Raw genomic sequence first — 18,946 nt, forward strand, 5'->3', positions numbered from 1 at the left:
ATAGGCCAATAATTTCTTGGTTCTCTGCATCATCTATCCCCGTCTTTCACAAATATAGACGAAAATAATTAATTGGTTCACATCATCTATCCCATTCCTTCAGTCGTGTTACTCGTTTATGTGTGAGACACAAGGATTGTGATTGCTACAATAATTGTTTTTATTACTCCATATATACAAAGAGAAGTCACGAATAATAAAAAAAAAAAAGGTAAATCATAGTCGTACAATGAATAAAGTTTGAATCTAATTAACCGTTGGTCGCTAGGAGTATGTCAGCAATTAGCTTAGGAATTGCATGTGTTCAAATTAAGATTAATTTCAGAAAAAAAAGGTGACACTAAAGGAACAAAAATTACTCCCTCCATTTCGTAGAAATAGTCCATATTCATTTATGGAAACCTTTTTCTCCTTCTTTTTCCTTTATCATTTATCGACCCCACGATCAACTACACAATTTCAACTACTTTTTCTTCTCTCTTACTTTACCAATTACACATTAAAACTCGTGTCAATCCTAAATTACCTATTTCTATGGGACGGAGGGAGTATTTTATATTTGTCTATAAAAAGAAAAATACAATATCAGCTTTTCGAATATTTAAAGGTGCAACTACCCATCGAATCCAATTTTAGTCTGTACGTGACAGCCGACAGGTTGTGCATTGGCTATTTGCTATTGATAGTGTTAGATGTACTCTAAACAATTTTCCAAATTTGGCAAATATAGTAAGAAAAATGACGAAATTTGAATTTATTCGAATTGATTTTATAACGGAAATTTTTTTAGGTGAAATTATGTACTCCGTATAATATGACCGTCGGGAAACCATACATTTAATGATATGGGATGTTTTTTTCATTAATAATGCTACATTTACCTTCTATGTTTATATCTCTTATACAAGAAATGTTATGCTACGCGACTGATTTGGGCGACTGATGAGCGCCATTCCACGTTAGACAACTGTTTACTTCTTTTGCATATATTATCAATATTAAATTATCTTACTTCTCTGCTTCGTCAACACCGCTCCACTCCTTTTTATTTTTTTTTAATTGTGAAAGAAACTCATCTTCAGAATCTCTCTCCACCATTCTTTTACAAAATTGAACTCTATACGCAATTTTATCCTTCCATTGTTTTGACTGCGTTTTCAAAAATTTTTGCATAAAAGTCAGAGATAGGTATCTAAGAAAGCTCACCAATTTTCGATGTTCAGGCTACAATTTCAATTGAAATTTTATCTCAAAAGGTGAAAAAATGGCAAATAGACAAACTTTCGTTGAATTTTACTTCCCCTAAATGAGCTGCAAAAATCACTCTTCATTCTTGCGGAATTCCAACCTTTCTTATCAATTCTTAAACCACAATTCATCGTTCTTTCTAAAAGGTCACAAATACTTGGAAATTTTCCTTCCTTAATCATCACCAACCACTACTCTTATTTCTTCACAAGAGTCAACGATGCTTCCACAATTCCAACTCTCCCAAATTTAGAATTCCACGTCGACCACTAGACTTATCCCCAAATATCAAAATCTTCAAATTTCGAAAACAAAAAAGGATCAGAATGTGGGGAGATGGAAGAAAAGCTTAAAATTTGCAGAGCATCCAAAACGATGAAGAAAATTAAAACATTTTTGGAGAGTGAAATTAATTGAAATGATTAAAACTTTCAATGAAATTATTAAATTGGGGTAGCAAATATCGAGAAGTTGGGGAAGGAATACATACATTATTGAAGGGAAGGAATACGGAATTCTTATTTCATAGTGAAAAAAACGAAGTTGCAATTTATATATGTGAAAATGATATAGAGAAAAGGGAAGAAGAAAATAACGAGAGCTGGAGCTTCATTTTGTAAAAATGAATGAGGGAGAGAGATTATGAGCGGTGTTCACGGAGGGAGAGAGGTTGATGAGAGAGAAATGTATAGATAAAAAAAGAATCTTCAGACGTGGATTGGAAGCGCTCATCCGTCGCGCAAATTCAATCGCGCAGCATATCATTACTCTCTCTTATACTTCATCGATTTTGCATTATTCTCATACAGATTCAGTATTTTGGAAAATTATAAAAATAAAACTGAAATTGAATTCAGATTTATTATTTTATGCTAATCGTCCTTTTCAATGTTTTCATTTCTCTTTCTTTTTATATTTTTGAGGTAAAATTTGTAAGTTTATAATAACTGACACTTTAGCCAAAATTTATCTTTTACTACTACACTTGCCGGAGCATGTGGAGACAGAAAAGTTAGGTTAACTGTACTTTCTACAAAAAGAGAGTATAAATATATTAGTATACTTACATGTAACATATATATTGTCCTTGATTTTATTTGTTTTAAAAAAATTCTTTTAAATTTTTCGTGACATTTTTTCTATTTAAGAGGCTGATATTCAGACAGAAAAAAACATCAAGAAAATGGCTACCAAACCAGGAATGCTTACCGATTGGCCATGGAAGCCTCTTGGAAGTTTAAAGGTACTCTAGTCTGTTTGTCATCACGTACAACTCTTATGTTTATCGTTTTCATCAATCTTAACACAATTTGATTTGTAGTATATAATGTTGGCTCCATGGGCAATGCATTCTGTAGCAAAAGCCAAAAATGGGTTGGAGTTGGACTACTTTAATCTCCTGATCCTCCCATTTCTGCTCTCAAGAGCTCTCCACAACCAGATTTGGATATCCTTCTCTCGCCACAGAACTGCTAAAGGCAACAACAAGATCTCTCAAAGACCAATCGAATTCCAACAAGTTGACAGAGAGACCAACTGGTCTGCTCCATATATTTTCTTTCTAGTAGGAGTACTCACTTTTTTTTTTTTTTTTTTAAATTTCTTTCAAATTGCTAAATGTCTGTTGCATTTAGGGATGATCAAATTCTGTTGAACGGACTTCTCTTCTACTTTTTCAACTCCATACTGCCAGCCTCCTCTTCCTTGCCGGCGTGGAGGACTGACGGCGTCGTTATAACTGCATTGCTCCATGCCGGCCCCATCGAGTTCCTCTACTACTGGCTGCACAGAGCTCTGCACCACCATTATCTCTACTCTAGATACCATTCTCACCACCACTCCTCCATCGTCACCGAGCCCATTTCATGTAAGCAAATTATGGTGTTTTTGTTTTGTGTTTTGTGGGGGTGAGAAGTTAACGGCGTTTATGATGATCATGCAGCTGTGATACATCCCTTTGCAGAGCACATAGCCTACTTTATGCTGTTTGGGATTCCACTTTTTGGAACCTTTTTTATGGGCGTGGCTTCCTTGGCTTCTATCTTTGGATACATAACCTACATTGATTTCATGAACAATATGGGGCACTGCAACTTCGAGTTCATCCCTAAATGCCTCTTTTCCGTCTTCCCTCCTCTCAAATACTTCATGTATACGCCTTCGTAAGTATGTTTACTTATGACTGTGTATGGTGTCGTTCAGTTGTCATGTTTACTTGTGACTCTATACGGGGTCGTTCAGTTTCTATGTTTACTTTACTTATGACTATATATGAGATCGTTTAATTATCTTATTTAACGAACTGAACGCAATCTATATATTCGATTTTATATGATTGTCATGTCTATCAGGTTCCACTCGCTGCATCACAGTCAGTTCCGGACCAACTATTGTCTCTTCATGCCGCTGTACGACTACATCCATGGCACTGCTGACAGGTCATCCGATGCCCTCTACGAGAGCTCACTCGAGAGGCCACAGGAGATTCCCGACGTGGTGCACCTCACCCACTTAACCATGCCGGAATCCATCTTCCACCTCCGCCTTGGATTCGCCTCGTTCGCTTCAAGGCCTCATGAATCCAAATGGAGCGCGTGGCCTCCTCTGTCATGGCTGCTCACCTTCATCAATGGTGGCAGCACCTTTCTTGTAGAGACAAACATGTTCGGAAAACTCAAGCTACAGACGTGGACCATCCCACGTTATAGTATACAGGTAATTAAACACACCATATATATATATTATATATAGTCATGCATGTTGTCATGTTATATCAAGCCTTCATCGCCCAAATATACGTGTAGTATGGCCTCAAATGGCAACGACAACGTATCAATACCTTAATCGAAGAAGCCATTCTCGAAGCTGATGTACGAGGCTCCAAAGTCATAAGCCTAGGATTGCTCAATCAGGCAAGTCCTCCTAACCTTAACCAATTATGAAATACAGTAGACACTAGTCATGCTAAAATGAAGCTATTTGGTGAATTATCAGAGCCAGGAAGTGAACAGAAGTGGAGAATTTTTCATTGAAAGATACCCAAAACTGAAAGCAAAAGTTGTTGATGGAAGCAGTCTAGCAGTAGCCATTGTGCTAAACAGCATTCCCACAGGAACAACCGAAATCCTATTCCGTGGCGCTCTCTCCAAACTTGCTTTCGCCGTCGTATCCGCTTTGCTCCAACGCGGCATTCAGGTTGCAACATTCTACGAAAAGGAGATGCTTAAGCTATCCGCGGCAACTAAGGGTGAAGTTGCAGTGTCCAAAAGTCAGAGTCAGAAGGTATGGATAGTTGGAGATGGATTATCAAGGGATGAACAGCTCAAGGCACCAAAGGGGAATACTCTCTTCATTCCTTTCTCCCATTTCCCGCCAAAAAAGGAGCGGGACGACGCCTCGTACTGCCACACTCCTTCCATGATCGCCCCTCCTTCTCTCCAAAATCTTCATTCTTGTGAGGTTAGTAGTGTAGACTTACTCTGTTTCGAGATGCATTTCAGGTCCTCTGTTTCCCACATATTTAAGGCATGTTTTGGTAGAATTGGCTGCCGAGAAGAGTCATGAGTGCTGCGCGCGTGGCCGGAATACTGCACGCCCTCGAGGGGTGGGACGTGCACGAGTGCGGCCACTCCATGTTCGACGTCGACAAGATTTGGGAGGCTGCTATTAGACATGGCTTTCGCCCCACAACCATTTCCAAATGACCACCACCATATATATGTACTCCATTTATTTTCTCATGCAATTTCTCTTTCTTACTACAGTACATGTGTGCTTATTCGGTTATCCGACCGGACCAATTTCAACCGGTTTTGCAATGAATCAAGACCAAAGGATTGGTTTCCGGTCTGGTTATGGTACCGATTATGCTCGGTTCTCTCCTGGGACCCTATTAAATTTCAATTTCAATTTTATATTTTATAATTATTTAACGTACACTAATACAAATATCTAAATGTTTGTACGTATTTAATTGTTTAGTTTTTTTAGTTATTAGATTACTGAACATTCAAGTATTGGATTATCAAATTTTTAGGTATTAGATAATGAATATTGTTGGTTTGTATTTTAATTTTTAGGTATTAAATTCATGAATTGTTATATTTTTAGTGTTGGATTGTTAATTTTTATCGATATTGAATTGTATAAATTTTTATTTGAATAACATCAAATTAAAATTGAATGAAAAAATCGGTTCTTCGGAACCGGCCAATTAGTAGACCGAAATCTTATTCTGTCCGATTCCCATGCCCTTCGTGTAATCGGTTTTCTGGTCTGATTAGAACCGCCCATTGGTTTGTTTTTGTATTAATTAGGTTCATTCAATATTTACTACAAGAACACAAGATTACAAAACGATTTTTTCTGTCGCAACAACTGTAATTCACATACAAAGAATCAACAAACAAAACAAGATCAAGAAGCATTAAATGTTGGCACACAGCATGGACGAGAGCTCATCGTTGAGAGGATTGCACATTTTGTGCAGAAAATCGTTAATCAGCGCCAAAAGCGTGGACACGACATCTTTCCACTCGTATTGACTCCGATTGAGTGAAATAATCTGAGGCAGTTGAGCTCTGCAAAGAGGACACGTGGAGTGTGATTGAAGCCACACATCAATGCACCTCGAATGGAAGGTGTGGCCGCATTCCGGCAGCTTCCGGCACCCATCGCCGCCGCATATGTCGTTTAGGCATATGGAACAGTAGAGCTCAGTCTCCGAGCTCCCGTCGAAGTCGGAAGCTGCAGTTATCCGGTCATTTTGGTCGGAAATTTTGTTGAGGAAGGTGAGAGAAATGGAGGTGAATGATCCCATGCTTGATCAAGTTTGTTTGTAAAATGCTCTGTTTTTGGTGTTGAGAAATGAGGTTGATCTGATTGCTTATATAGTTATGATGAGAGAATTAAATCAAGATTGTGACAGAGAAGAATTCTTACAAAGGTTGAATAAGTTGAATTGGATTCAGCGGTAAATTATTTGAAAAAAAAAGAATGGTGATTTTTTGAATTTGGAGATGACCGAATAGAAGTCACATGTTTAGTCAAAGTGGAGTTTGATAAATAAAAATTGAAAATTAAATAGAGGGCCGTGCTGGGACTGTGTTAAATTAATTATTGACTTTTTCCTTGTAGTTTTCTCAGAGTTTCTATTACTACAAGTGAGTTCAATTTTGAACTATTTTACCAATGTGGATACTGTAATGTATTTTAAAATTAGTGATGGATTCAGACCATATATGAAGAATTAATTTAGTGACAGATGAAGTATATAATCGTCCAAATAATCAAATAATTCTCTGCATTAAAATAAATCCATAATTTAGAGCAAACAAATAAAGGATGAATGAACATGTAGCAATCTTATTACTAAGAAATATAAAACATAGGAGAATTCAGCTGTTCGTATATTAGATATATATGAGAGCATATATAGAGGCAATAACCTCGTTGAGACACTATGGTAAAACAATATAGAGGCAAGAAACCTCACAACAATAAAATCGAAAAAAAAAGTAAAAATGTAAGCCTTCCACCTAAGGGGAAGAAATCCAGTGATGACACACAGACTTCGTCAAGCCATATATCTCATAACTGCCTGCCCAAGAAAACCAATAAAACTTTGAGGTACCGTTGCACCAAAATACAAACAATATAAGAAGCGGAATACACAATTTCTGCGTAATTATCAGAGCAGTGTCTGTTGAGTCTGTTCAATTTATAGGACTGACTCATCACAAAATGCAGTATATCAAGTAGTTAGTAAATCATTACCTACACTGATATCTGGTGCAAAATGATGAGTGAAGTCCCAAATTTAAGCAGCAACCTGTGTCAAGAGAGAAAATTTATTACATAGGAGGATATTGATGCAAAGGGTGTGATCATATTCCTAAAAAATTGTAGATTCCAACTCAGCTGATCTCCCAGCCCAGAAACAGTACAAACTGGTCAATAATTGGTTACTGAAATTTGAATTCTACGTACACCATGACTCCTTTCCACAATGAGAGAAATCCTTGTATCTGACTCACTTGAATCTATTAACAATTGAAATTTGCTATTTATTTGTCATACCAGTGTAGTCAGTTTGTGACCAAGACTGAAAGTGGCAGGTAACATAAATTTTTTTTCGTAAAATAGTAAGTAATTCATTAGAACACCATAATAAGAGCATTCTACTTTACGCTACACCAAGTGATGTTTACTTCAGGGTGTGTCGCATGACGTCATCTGGGAGCACTTTTATGTATCATTCCACTGGAAGAGCAGTAATGCTAACCTTGGTGAAAATTGCTTTGACTGCCTCAAAAACTTCTCCAACTGGTCTTGTGGCATCAATCTAATTCCAAGGAAACATCAAGTATTATAGTTGGCTTCTTCTGACTATACAAACAAAGGTGCAAATGGTGATTAAATTACCTTCTTAACCTTGCCTTTTGCACTGTAATATTCAATAACTGGGAGACTAGATTCCAAGTAAACCTTAAATCTCTTCCTTATAGTCTCGATATTATCATCCTCCCTACCCTATACAGGAAGAGAAATTTAAAAAGGAGTGAAGATGAATACAGACACCACTAGAAGAAGAAAGCTGATTAGAACACTTATTATATATGTAACCTGGTTTCTACCCAGCAAGCGTTTCTCCATTTCTTCCTCAGAACAGTCAAAGAAAAGTACAAATTCTGGCTGGACGCCGGTCTGCGGAAAGAAAAAGCAAGCTGTAACATGGAATCATGGATCGAACAGCCAGGGGATGATCATAAGATGTATTACTTGCTTTTGGGATGTTGTAAACCATCTCATATTAGCATGCCAAATGCTAATGCAAGGAAGACATCAATCATATCAAATAACTCGATATGCATATATATAGTAAACATAAACTTACTACAGACTCAAATGCCGCACGATTCTCCTCATTACGTGGGAAACCGTCAATAAGAAACTTGTCGTTTCCGTTTTCCTCTATTGCTCGTTTCAGAAGCTTGATTGTCACCTCTGAAGGTACAATTTTTCCCTCCTTGATCATGTTTTGAATCATAGTCCTACAGGTAACCATAGAAACTGTAAGATGAAAACAAAGAAAACACTTATGCCTTGAGACAAATGCATTATTTTAAGAAAGTGACTATATTATTAGTTCGTTCAGTGTTTATTAGCCAACCACAATCTTAGATCAAGGTCCATGGTTAAACAGTACCAGAAACCTAAGGACTCCATACAATATCAAGATGAGTAAAAGAGCAATTAGGAAAGACAAAGCAACTCTTCTTCAGTAAAAACATCTTTTCTTCTGCCTATATAAAAAACAACCCACATAATAGATAGTGTTTGAGCTAGAAAAAAAGCTTTACCCATTCTCAGAACCAGATTTGATCTCTGCTCGGAGAAGATCACCTGCACTCAGGTGAGTATAACCAAAATGTTCGACGATGTTTGCACACTGCGTGCCCTTACCACTGCCTGGACCACCTGCTCGAGTTTAAAGAGAAAAAGCATGTATGTATCAGGATAGTATCTATATAGATCTCAGTTAAAAAAAGGTTTTACATGTATGAGAAACACGGAAACTACAAGTGGGAGCAAGACAACATAAATCTTTTGAAAGGAAAGTGTTAACTCACCCAAAACAAAGACAACGGTGACCTTCTTGTTGATTGGTGCTCTTCCATTTGCTTCCTGACCAAATAATGTGTGAGTATCTTGCAAGATAGAAGATCCAAATATCTATTAAAACTGCTCTTCTTAATTAGCTGTCTTGAATCCAGATCGAAAGAAAGGATTCTCAAGAATGACAATCAACCAGATTGAAAGAAAATACCTTGTTTGCAGCATCCACAACAGTCCCCATAGCAGCCGCAGAAAATCTAGTAAATTATCTGAAAGACAAGCAAATAAGCCAATGGCAGTTAGATTCATGCTCTTATTGGATTACATGAGAGAAGCCAAAGAAATCAAGAATCGGAAAATTTGTAAGTAGTTAGATTGATTGATTAAAGCTGAAACAAAAGCAGCACTACTTTCTTGCATAAATTTTCTAATTTTTGTGGAGATCTCAACATCATGTATTTCAAGCATGGACAACAAACAAAATACTTTACGAAGAACGGAGAGATCAAGCATTTTTAATCACGGTCACAGCTTAGCATTAAACACAAAAGAAAACTAGATTCTTGTAGGCTTAAATTCAGATAACATTATCAGCATGTAGCCAAAATATGAAGATCTTTATGATTGAAGAAGGTCAAATCTATAGAAAAAACTAGTCTTACAATATAATATAGGTTCAAACATCTTTTCATTAAATATGAAAACAATAAAGACAGAAAGCAAAAGTAAACTTGAATGCATGGAATACGCATTTGGTTTGGATCCTTTAAACAGTGGCATTGCGCATCAAAGAACATTATTTCGGAATCAAATCCACATAGAAAAAGGCCGAATTAAAAACAATAGCACATAAAAGTACGAAAGAAGATGATATCTCATCAAAGACAGTCCAGAATCAAATAGAAAATCATCTCACCAACAGAATAAATTAAATAAAAAAAAAAGATCCAATCTTTCAATTGACTACAAATTCACGGAAATCTTCCAAGCAACTAAAAAGATAGACAATGAGGATCATCCATTTTCCCGCGATCTGGAGTTTCACCAATCGCATAATAGATTGTGAGATCAAACCAGCCATTGCTCAAATTATTCACCACACAACAGAAAAAGGACACGATAGCTCAAAATTAAGCAAAATAGAATGTCAAAAAGATACCAAACAGGAGGAAAAGATCAACATAAATCTCATACTCGTTCTATGATATCCAACTTTCTTCAAATCTCTACGTGGTCTAATCCAGTCACCAATATCATAAATTAAACGCAGTCCCTTACTAATAAAGGATCGAGGAGACAAAGAAAGATGTGGAACTCACCAAATTGTTGTGAAGAATTGGAAGAAAGAGAGGGAAATAAGAGGAGATCTATATGTAGGAGCGCCTCCGATTTGTATAGCATATGGGTATGGCAATGCAACCAACTGTAACCTTTGTAATTAAGATATCATTATTATAGTAATAAATACTTTATAGTTGCGTTTTAGCGTTTTTAAGTTTCCCAAGCTTCTACTTTGCGTGATACTAAAGTCGTGGTATATGATTAACGTTTTTTATCACAGCAACCAAAATTAGGATGGAAGAGCGTTGCTCTGTGAATAGCCCACGACGGATTCTGAGCTTCTCCAAGACCCGGGCAGCCAACGTCTCCTTCTCCGACGCCGATCACCGCTCCCAGACCGAATTAGGCGTCTCCGGCGAGCACGGCCCCAAACTCTCTGAGGTTTATGGATTCGTCGGATCCATCACCACCGTTGTTTTTACAGGTCCGATTCATCTGCTCCTTTCGAATAATCACCCACTCTATTTCTATGATTAGTATTGATTGTGCATTTTTCTCAATTTTTGCTTATCGTTCCTAATTTATCTTTGAATTGTGTGAATACGACGGATTAATTCGTGATTAATTTTTAGGGCTTGTGTGGAATTGTAAATTATGATGTATATTGTCACTAGAGTTTTAATATGCTGGACATTATTGAAGCATATTAATGATAAAGCGTCATTGGATCGATTATGTATTTTCTTGATTGCTTGTGGCGGTACATATATGTAGATGGACCATATGGGACTGTGATTGAAGATGCAAGGATGATATGATAAGTATTCATGTGTAGTTTCTCATGTTTGTTGGAGCTTGCAGAATCTTGAAGGTTATATAATTAGAATAGCAGCTAACAGGTTCTTTTTTTCTCGCGCAACAGTCATATTCATCGTGTGGGCGTATGTTCCTGACCATTGGTTGCATTCTATCGGGATCTATTACTATCCAAGCAGGTTCGTGCTTTCATATGCTTGCTTGCTTTTGTTGCGCATTCTCTCTAAAATGCAAATAATATGCTTACTCCTGCAATTATCATGGAAAATTTAAGGCAACTAAGATGAACAAAATTCCTCTAGTCTTGTTAAGTTATACACTTTGTCTCAACAAGTTATGATAGATAGAGTGCTGGTCAAAAATAGTAGAAACATAAATCAAGTTTCCTCTACAAACTTAAAACTATCAGATTGAGGAGTTTAGCAATGGAATCGATGAATAACACATTACCCTTGGTTAATGTCTTCTATATAGCAGTACATGCCTTGTAGTGATATCTTGAAAACCTTTTCAGGTATTGGGCTTTGGCGGTGCCAACTTACGTGATGGTGACGATTGTGCTGGCCATCACATTTTATATTGGCATGAACTTTATGGCAACTCCTCCTCCTACCTCCTTAAATATAATGTTTGGTAAATTTACTTCCTAGGTTTTTTCTTACACTGTACTCATGATATTCTCTGGTCCAGAATCATCAATAAGGATTGATAAAAATGTGTTCTCATGTAGCATCAAAGATAGTAGTAACCTTTTCACTTCTGCCCTATTTGCAGATGAATTTAGTAGGGAAATGCTGAGCAATGTCCCTTTTGTAGATGATGACGAGCAGCCAATTGAGCCTATATCTGACATAGGCATTAACAGAATTAACAAAATCATGTTCGACAGCTTCAAATGAAGGTGTTTGATTTGATGAGATCATTCTACATGTATCTAAAGTTAGATTGTAGGACTTTCTCATTTTTCCAGTTACCTCGTAGAGTTTATGAAACAAAATTAGACCAAGTGATTTGTGGTGAATGTTATTACAGCTATCTCCATGTCTTTACCATGTACTTATGATTTAATTGTGTTGAACTTTGGAACTGAAGGTCAGTTTCCAGCCTGCACACAGATTTGATAATAACATGTTGCTGCCTTGGCCTCGAATAATTTGATAATCTTGGAGAAAATTAATTTTGGAAAAATTCCGAAGGTCCAAAATTTCGTGAATTTTTAGGTCCAAGAAAATGTTATGTACAGAAAGAAAATTAAAAATACAAAATTTGTTTATGCTTAAATTATTGAATAAAATAATAAATCAAATTTTGTAATAATGTCAATTAGAAATTTTATGGTATTAAAATTAAATTGAATATGTATTATAAATGAGAGTGATGCTGATTATAATGCATCAAGAATAACATTTTAAAATACTAGTAGAGTACAGTATATGCGAATATTAGAAAATAGGCAATAGATGTTGACATTTATATTGGGTTGAAGATGCAAGATTGTAGGCCACCGGAATTCGTGGAGGGACATAGATTCACACAAGAAGAGATTTGGAAGAATTGAAATAGCATTGGTGGTGTAGTTATGGCGGCGCTTCAGCTATTCTCCCCTTTTCTGCCAAAGCTTCCTCCTTCGTACACCTCCCAATTTGCTCCTCCCACCTACTCTTTTCGGATGTCTTCTTCGTCCACGCCAAGGTACTCTCTTTCTCTCAATTGGAGCTCTGTCTCAACTCCCATTATTCTTATAGTTCAAGTTTGCAAAATGGTTTGATGGGATTTTGCGTTACATCATATTATTAGGTGCTCTTCACTTGCACCGGTTGCTCCACTGGAAGCAATCCTATTCGATATTGATGGAACACTAGCTGATTCTGATCCTATCCATTACTATGCATTTAGAGAAATGCTTCAAGAGGTTTTCTCCCTCCCCCTATAATCCTTTTTCTTTCCTCCTCTACTTAGCTCAACTTTTGATGTCATTACAGCTAGGATACAATGGTGGAGATCCCATAACTGAGGAATTCTTCATAACTAATATTAGTGGCAAGCATAATGAGGAACTCTGTCAGGTTCTCTTCCCAGATTGGGATCTCCAAAGAGCTAGGAAATTTTTTGTTGACAAGGAGGCTATGTTTCGAAGGTACTACTAAACTACATACACCTAAACTGTTGGCTTGTAGATAATTTTGTACTCCGTGCTAACGTAAACAAGCAGACTGGCTGCAGAACAAACGGAGCCGGTTGCTGGGCTTGACGCGTTGTGCAGATGGGTGGAGGACAAGGGTCTGAGACGCGCTGCAGTCACCAATGCTCCAAGGGCTAACGCGGAGATGCTGATCTCATTGCTGGGGCTTGACGAGTTCTTCGAACTAGTTGTGATTGGAAACGAGTGTGAACGACCAAAGCCTTTCCCGGACCCCTACTTGAATGCTCTGAAGGGACTTGGAGTATCTGCTGATCATGCATTTGTCTTTGAGGTATGGCTAGCTTTTCTCTAACATCAACTTTGATACTACTTAACAATGTGGTCTTCCATTGAATTCCTAGTTTGTTTGCATAAATGAAGGATTCTGTGTCTGGAATAAAAGCTGGGATGGCTGCTGGGATGCCAGTGGTTGGCCTAGCTCTAAGGAATCCTGAAAGCATGTTGACGGGAGCTGGGGCAGCTATGGTGATCAAGGATTATACCGAGACGAAGTTGTGGACTGCTCTAGAAGAAATTTCCAAGAAGAAAGAGGAGCTCAAAGTTACATGAGCTGGGAATGTGGCCAGGGGTGCATTGATTGACCTGTTGTATTTGTAGCTCTAGTTATAGAAAAAAAAATCCATTCTTTCAACATATACGAGACAATAACTTGCCCCTTTTAAATGAAACTGTACCCTTTGCTCTTGTACCTGAATTATAGTACTAAATTCAAAACTTACATCTTGGTTCTGTACACTGGTAAATTATAGGGGTAATGCAAGAATTGATGAATGTACAACCTCTGTCTGCTATAGATCGTTATGAAGCATCTTAATATACAAAATATCTTGCCAATGATACAGAATCGACCTCATCCCTCGCCTTCTTGTACAGTTCAAGCCGTTTTGCCATCTGCTGCCTCTTCTCCATCAAGGTTGGATCTTCATCCAGCAAGTCGCCTAGTTGTAACGCGACCAAAACGACATCATAAAACGGGAAATTTGGATCAATAGCTACTGCCTCAGCTGCTGAGCTGCCATGTGGATTGTCCCTGTGGATTCCCACCCGGGTTTCCTAATCTCTCAACTTCCTCAGGAAGTCTGCGGAAGAACTCCACAGTCAGATATGATGCTTCCATATCAACCAATCTAATGGTTGTTTTAGAGATTCATTGGTCGTGGCTGCTTTAGTTGATTGCGGACTTGGGAATCGTCTCAATTCCAGCTCCGTTTGATGTATTTCAAACCAGAATCACAAATCAAGTCATGTCAGAAGGTCACCTGACGATGACACTCTCCAATTGACTTCCTCACTAGTTCCTTCAAGACAAAGTGAACCTGAAAAATGGTTTCCGTGGTCATTGATGCCGAAATAGAGTACGTAGCAATGTTAATATTGCATCCCATTTAGGAACTACTTAGAGTATCAACAGTTGCTTCAGCAGGCCCTCTGAAATAAGTCGTTTATAACCTTGCTAAGGAGCAATCAAGTGTGGCTGATAACATTCTGCAGCGAGAGATATCGGTCAATGCAGATAAGAAGTATAAGATGGAGAATTAAGGAGAAACTTACCCTCCATCAAGATGCTCCTTGAATATCAATAATCACGTTGGGAATGAAAGAACTCAATAAAGTACATCATCAATACTTTTGTTTGTTAAGGATGCATTACTTGCCCTAATTACAGATTCCTAGTGCTCAAACAGAAATTTCAACCATATCAGATTTACTAAACTAAAGCAATGCCAGTCAGGACATCAATTACCATTCAGAAACAAAATTCTACTAGCCAAGTGCGAATAGTCAGGACTTGTCGCAAATCATATCAAGAGAAGTAGATAAGTGCAAGGGACAAATCTAGTACATACACAACAAAGATGAAATTCACTAAAACGGTTATTCAGCCAAGATTGGACAAGCCTCTGAAGTTACAAACTAAGAGACATCAGTACTCATTAGTTTAAAAAGGGCAAGCATATACTGTACAAGATATATAGGAGCGAACCATATTTTCAATTTCCTCGGCTAAACTGTCTGGTTGCCCGCCATGAATGAAGTTCGCACGACAAGTACGAAGAGGAGCAACATAGTAAAATATTACTCCCTCCTCCCCTTAAAATTTGTCACCTATTTCCTTTTCTGTCCGTCCCTAAATATTTGTCACCTTTCACTTTTACCATTTTTTGTAGTGGACCGACCTCATATTTCCACTAATTCATTTCCACTCACATTTTATTATAAAACTAATATATAAAAGTAGGACCCACATGCCACCAACTTTTTCAACCCACTTTCTATTACATTTTTTAAAATCCGTGCCGGGACAAATTATGAGGGACGGAGGGAGTATTTACTTCACTTACTTTTAAAAGTTGAGATTAAATTGAAAATATAAAATTTGTGCCATGGTGTTCACTAGGGGTGGGTATTCATGTCGGTTAACCGACCCCAAAATTCCATAAAAAAACTAACCGGAATCGATCCGATCTTCGGTTCGGTTACTTAATTAACCGACTCGGTTAGAACCGGTCAGTTATCGGTTATAACCGAACTAGCCTTATTGTTTTGTACTAGTTTTAACATACTACTCCCTCCGTCCCCTATTAGGAGTCACTCTTTGACCGGACACGGGTTTTAAGAAATGTAAAGAAAAGTTGGTTGAAAAAGTTAGTGGAATGTAGGACCCATTTTTTATATTGGTTTTATAATAAAATGTGAGTGAGTTGAGTTAGTGGAATGTGAGACCTACTTACTATTTATGGTAAAAATGAAGTGCGACTCTTAATTGGGGACGGACCGAAATGGAAAAGTGTGACTCTTAATGGGGGACGGAGGGAGTAGTTTTTAAGCACTTTATTAACTTTATGAGATCTTATTTTTAAAATAATGTTTAGACATTTGACTTTGAGATATTTGATAGTGACACAAATTAAAATTGACTTTTTTTAACATTGCAATATGACTTACGAGACTTTAATAAAATTTGGAAGTAAATTACAATTTCTTCTATTGTGACAAAATTTGAAAGTAAATTACAATTTCTTCTATTATTAACTAAAAATATAATAAAAATTAAAATTGTTTATGGTTTTAACTTTTATCTTGTTATCTACTTTTATTATTATTATTATTATTATTATTATTATTATTATTATTATTATTATTATTATTATTATTATTATTATTATTATTATACTCCCATTTACAAGCAATACATATATTATTTAGGCTCTTTAATAGACTTAAACTTTAAATGATCTAAAATTTGAAAACCTTTTCTCTAATAATAAGTGAAAGGTTATCTTAATTTTAAAATAGTAGTATTTCTTAAGCACTTGTTAACTTTGAGAGATCTTATTTTTAAAAATATATTTAGAAACTTTATTGAATTTGAGATATTATAAGTATAAGTAACTAATAGTACACAAATTAAAATAGACATTTTTGACATTACAAATTTGCAATATGAGACTTTGACAAAATTTGGAAGTAAATTACAGATTCTTCTATCGTGGCAAAGTTTAAAAGTAAATTACAAATTCTTCTATTATTAATAAAAAATATAATAAAATTAAAATTGTTTATGATTTTAACTTTTAACTTGTTATCTACTTTTTATTATTATTATTATTATTATTATTATTATTATTATTATTATTATTATTCTATTTACAAGCAATACATATATTGTTTTGGCTCTTTAATAGACTTAAATTTTAAATGATCTAAAATTTGAAAACCTTTCTCTAATAATAAGTGAAAGGTTATCTTATTTTTAAAATAGTAGTATTGCTTAAGCACTTGTTAAGTTTGAGAGATTTTATTTTTAAAAATATATTTAGAAACTTTATTAAATTTGAGATATTATAAGTATAAGTAACTGATAGTACACGATTATAATTCAATTTTATTTTTTTATAATTTAATATGCTAAAAAATCTAATTTATTGAATTAATTTTGAATTAAAGTAAAATAGTTTGAAACATTGAGTAATTTTTAGATTTAAATGTTTAATCTGTGATACTTGGAATTTATAATTATTTTCCTAATCCATTTTTTATGAACTAACTACAATGAGTAGAACATCATAAGTTTGTTTTTAGTTTTCAAAAGAACTTATACAAATACAATATCATTTCATATGATATATTTATTACAAATTTATGTAACAATTCATTTAACATACAATTTTAACATATTTGTGAATAATTTATTAAGTGTTCCGGTATAAACCAAATAGTCACAACAATATCAATTAGTATTGGAAATTCCAATGAATACTATGTTTAGCCAAAAAAGGGAAAATGAAATTCAATTTTAAAACTCATTTTTTTAAAAAAAAATTGCTAAAGTTTAGAACTCCTATTTTTGTGTTAGTAAAAAATTGCTAACATAAAATAGTCCGACCCGACCTACTACACTTGGCATCACTCTTATCCATATATGAATATTATTGTATTGTTGGTTTGTATTTTGTGTATTTATTTTAATTTTTAGGTATTATTTGTTATAATTCTAGATGTTGGATTATTATTTTTTTAGTATTGAACTATTTAAAATTATAAATAAATTCGGATTAAAATTACACATCGGTTCCGGTTCGGAACCGGAATCGACCGGTTCTTAACCGGCCGGTTCCAAACCGGAACCGATCAGTTCCGGTTCTTGAATTTATGAAAATTTAAAACCGGTTAACCGGTCAACCGGTCCGGTTAGAACCGGAACCGTCCGAATAAGCAGGCCTAGTTGGGACAAACCAAAAATAAAAGTGAGTCATTTTATTAAGACGAAGAATGTATTAGTTTTATAGTACTAATAAAATATGAGTGGAATGAACTAGTAAATTTGGAATCTAACTACCATTTATAATAAAAATTAACCAGGATTCTTAATGGCAGACGAACAAAAATGACAAATATGAACTCCTAACAGAGGACTAGGAAGCATTGATTAATCAATCATAGGCCACCACGCACCCTTCTATGATGATGAATTTGTACTCACTTCATGCAAGCATAAATCGATAGAAACTAGTAATTAAATGAAGAGTAAAGGCCAAAACTGATTCTGAACATATGCCCATTTTACGATTTTGGTCCTAAAGATTATCTTTTGAATTTTTCGGTTCCAAACATTTCAATTCGGATCACAATTGGTCCAAAGTTAACTATTCCGTCAAATTTTAACGGTCAACGTTTTTAATCCCGATTTTGACCAAATTAAGATGCTAAACAACACAACAAAATTTAGCGACGGATTAACAAATCCGTCACTAATTGAGAGATTGGGAGGATCGCCCCTCTTCTCTCCCACACGCTACTTCGCCAAATTTCCCCCAAATTGAGAGGGACTTCAATCGCCGCCGATTCTCAATTCCTCACCGCCTCCTCCGATTCAAACGACGCCCGGTTACTCTCCACCGCCGATTACACTCCTCACACCGGCCGCCGCCTCTCCTCTCTCTCGATTTCAACACTACTCTAGCCCTTGAGGAGTTCGTCGTCGTCGCCGTTGACAGCCGCCGCCACCGCTACAGCTGTGATTTCCGCGACCACCGCGCTGCCTCAAACGCCGTCCCGGTTTCAGACCAGCATCGCCGCCGTCTCGCCCAAAATCTGTTGCTGTTCGCCGATGAAATCAGAGTAGCCCTCCCCTGCTGTCTCAATCAGTTCGCTCCGCAGCTGCCGTCTACACTCGCCGTCGCTGCTGCTGCCTGCGCGAAGCCGGCAGCCAGCTACCGTCGTCCAGCCTTGTCAATCAGTCCCCGAACGGTTCCGAAATGAACCCGGACATCCCCGAAA

The 18,946-nt window shown here is 36.3% G+C and overlaps 5 protein-coding genes across 8 annotated transcripts; 3 read left to right on the forward strand and 2 right to left on the reverse strand.

The window, feature by feature from the left end:
• Positions 1 to 2,379: 2,379 nt before the first annotated feature.
• Positions 2,380 to 5,216, forward strand: LOC125224199 (very-long-chain aldehyde decarbonylase CER1-like). Its single transcript, XM_048127557.1, has 8 exons — positions 2,380 to 2,491; positions 2,570 to 2,787; positions 2,883 to 3,115; positions 3,191 to 3,410; positions 3,600 to 3,963; positions 4,053 to 4,160; positions 4,243 to 4,707; positions 4,788 to 5,216. The coding sequence occupies exons 1-8, from the start codon at positions 2,432 to 2,434 to the stop codon at positions 4,950 to 4,952; spliced, it is 1,833 nt and encodes a 610-aa protein (XP_047983514.1). The 5' UTR covers positions 2,380 to 2,431; the 3' UTR covers positions 4,953 to 5,216.
• Positions 5,217 to 5,674: 458 nt separating this feature from the next.
• LOC125221143 (RING-H2 finger protein ATL7-like) lies at positions 5,675 to 6,067 on the reverse strand. The gene has a single exon (XM_048123267.1). The coding sequence runs from the start codon at positions 6,065 to 6,067 to the stop codon at positions 5,675 to 5,677; it is 393 nt and encodes a 130-aa protein (XP_047979224.1).
• Positions 6,068 to 6,592: 525 nt separating this feature from the next.
• LOC125218493 (UMP-CMP kinase 3-like) lies at positions 6,593 to 10,271 on the reverse strand. Of its 3 annotated transcripts, none has more exons than XM_048120171.1 (10): positions 10,185 to 10,271; positions 9,077 to 9,134; positions 8,880 to 8,934; positions 8,610 to 8,727; positions 8,144 to 8,300; positions 7,873 to 7,953; positions 7,672 to 7,779; positions 7,532 to 7,591; positions 7,024 to 7,078; positions 6,593 to 6,843 (listed from the first exon to the last, which is right to left on the reverse strand). In XM_048120171.1, the coding sequence occupies exons 2-9, from the start codon at positions 9,104 to 9,106 to the stop codon at positions 7,067 to 7,069; spliced, it is 621 nt and encodes a 206-aa protein (XP_047976128.1). In that variant the 5' UTR covers positions 9,107 to 9,134; positions 10,185 to 10,271; the 3' UTR covers positions 6,593 to 6,843; positions 7,024 to 7,066. The 3 variants fall into 3 exon arrangements, with proteins under 3 accessions (XP_047976128.1, XP_047976126.1, XP_047976127.1); XM_048120169.1 differs by having other exon boundaries at positions 6,593 to 6,847; XM_048120170.1 differs by lacking the exon at positions 10,185 to 10,271 and adding an exon at positions 10,060 to 10,076 and having other exon boundaries at positions 6,593 to 6,847.
• Positions 10,272 to 10,440: 169 nt separating this feature from the next.
• LOC125218494 (phosphatidylinositol N-acetylglucosaminyltransferase subunit P-like) lies at positions 10,441 to 12,531 on the forward strand. 2 transcript variants are annotated; one of them, XM_048120172.1, is made up of 5 exons: positions 10,441 to 10,630; positions 11,069 to 11,141; positions 11,477 to 11,595; positions 11,737 to 11,863; positions 12,449 to 12,531. In XM_048120172.1, the coding sequence occupies exons 1-4, from the start codon at positions 10,441 to 10,443 to the stop codon at positions 11,859 to 11,861; spliced, it is 507 nt and encodes a 168-aa protein (XP_047976129.1). In that variant the 3' UTR covers positions 11,862 to 11,863; positions 12,449 to 12,531. The 2 variants fall into 2 exon arrangements, with proteins under 2 accessions (XP_047976129.1, XP_047976130.1); XM_048120173.1 differs by lacking the exon at positions 12,449 to 12,531 and having other exon boundaries at positions 11,737 to 11,968.
• On the forward strand, positions 12,524 to 13,898 carry LOC125218491 (haloacid dehalogenase-like hydrolase domain-containing protein Sgpp). Its single transcript, XM_048120168.1, has 5 exons — positions 12,524 to 12,654; positions 12,760 to 12,874; positions 12,945 to 13,099; positions 13,175 to 13,436; positions 13,526 to 13,898. The coding sequence occupies exons 1-5, from the start codon at positions 12,542 to 12,544 to the stop codon at positions 13,712 to 13,714; spliced, it is 834 nt and encodes a 277-aa protein (XP_047976125.1). The 5' UTR covers positions 12,524 to 12,541; the 3' UTR covers positions 13,715 to 13,898.
• Positions 13,899 to 18,946: the final 5,048 nt, after the last annotated feature.

Source organism: Salvia hispanica, chromosome 4, assembly GCF_023119035.1.
Source record: "Salvia hispanica cultivar TCC Black 2014 chromosome 4, UniMelb_Shisp_WGS_1.0, whole genome shotgun sequence".
In the NCBI taxonomy this organism is placed as follows: Eukaryota; Viridiplantae; Streptophyta; class Magnoliopsida; order Lamiales; family Lamiaceae; genus Salvia; species Salvia hispanica.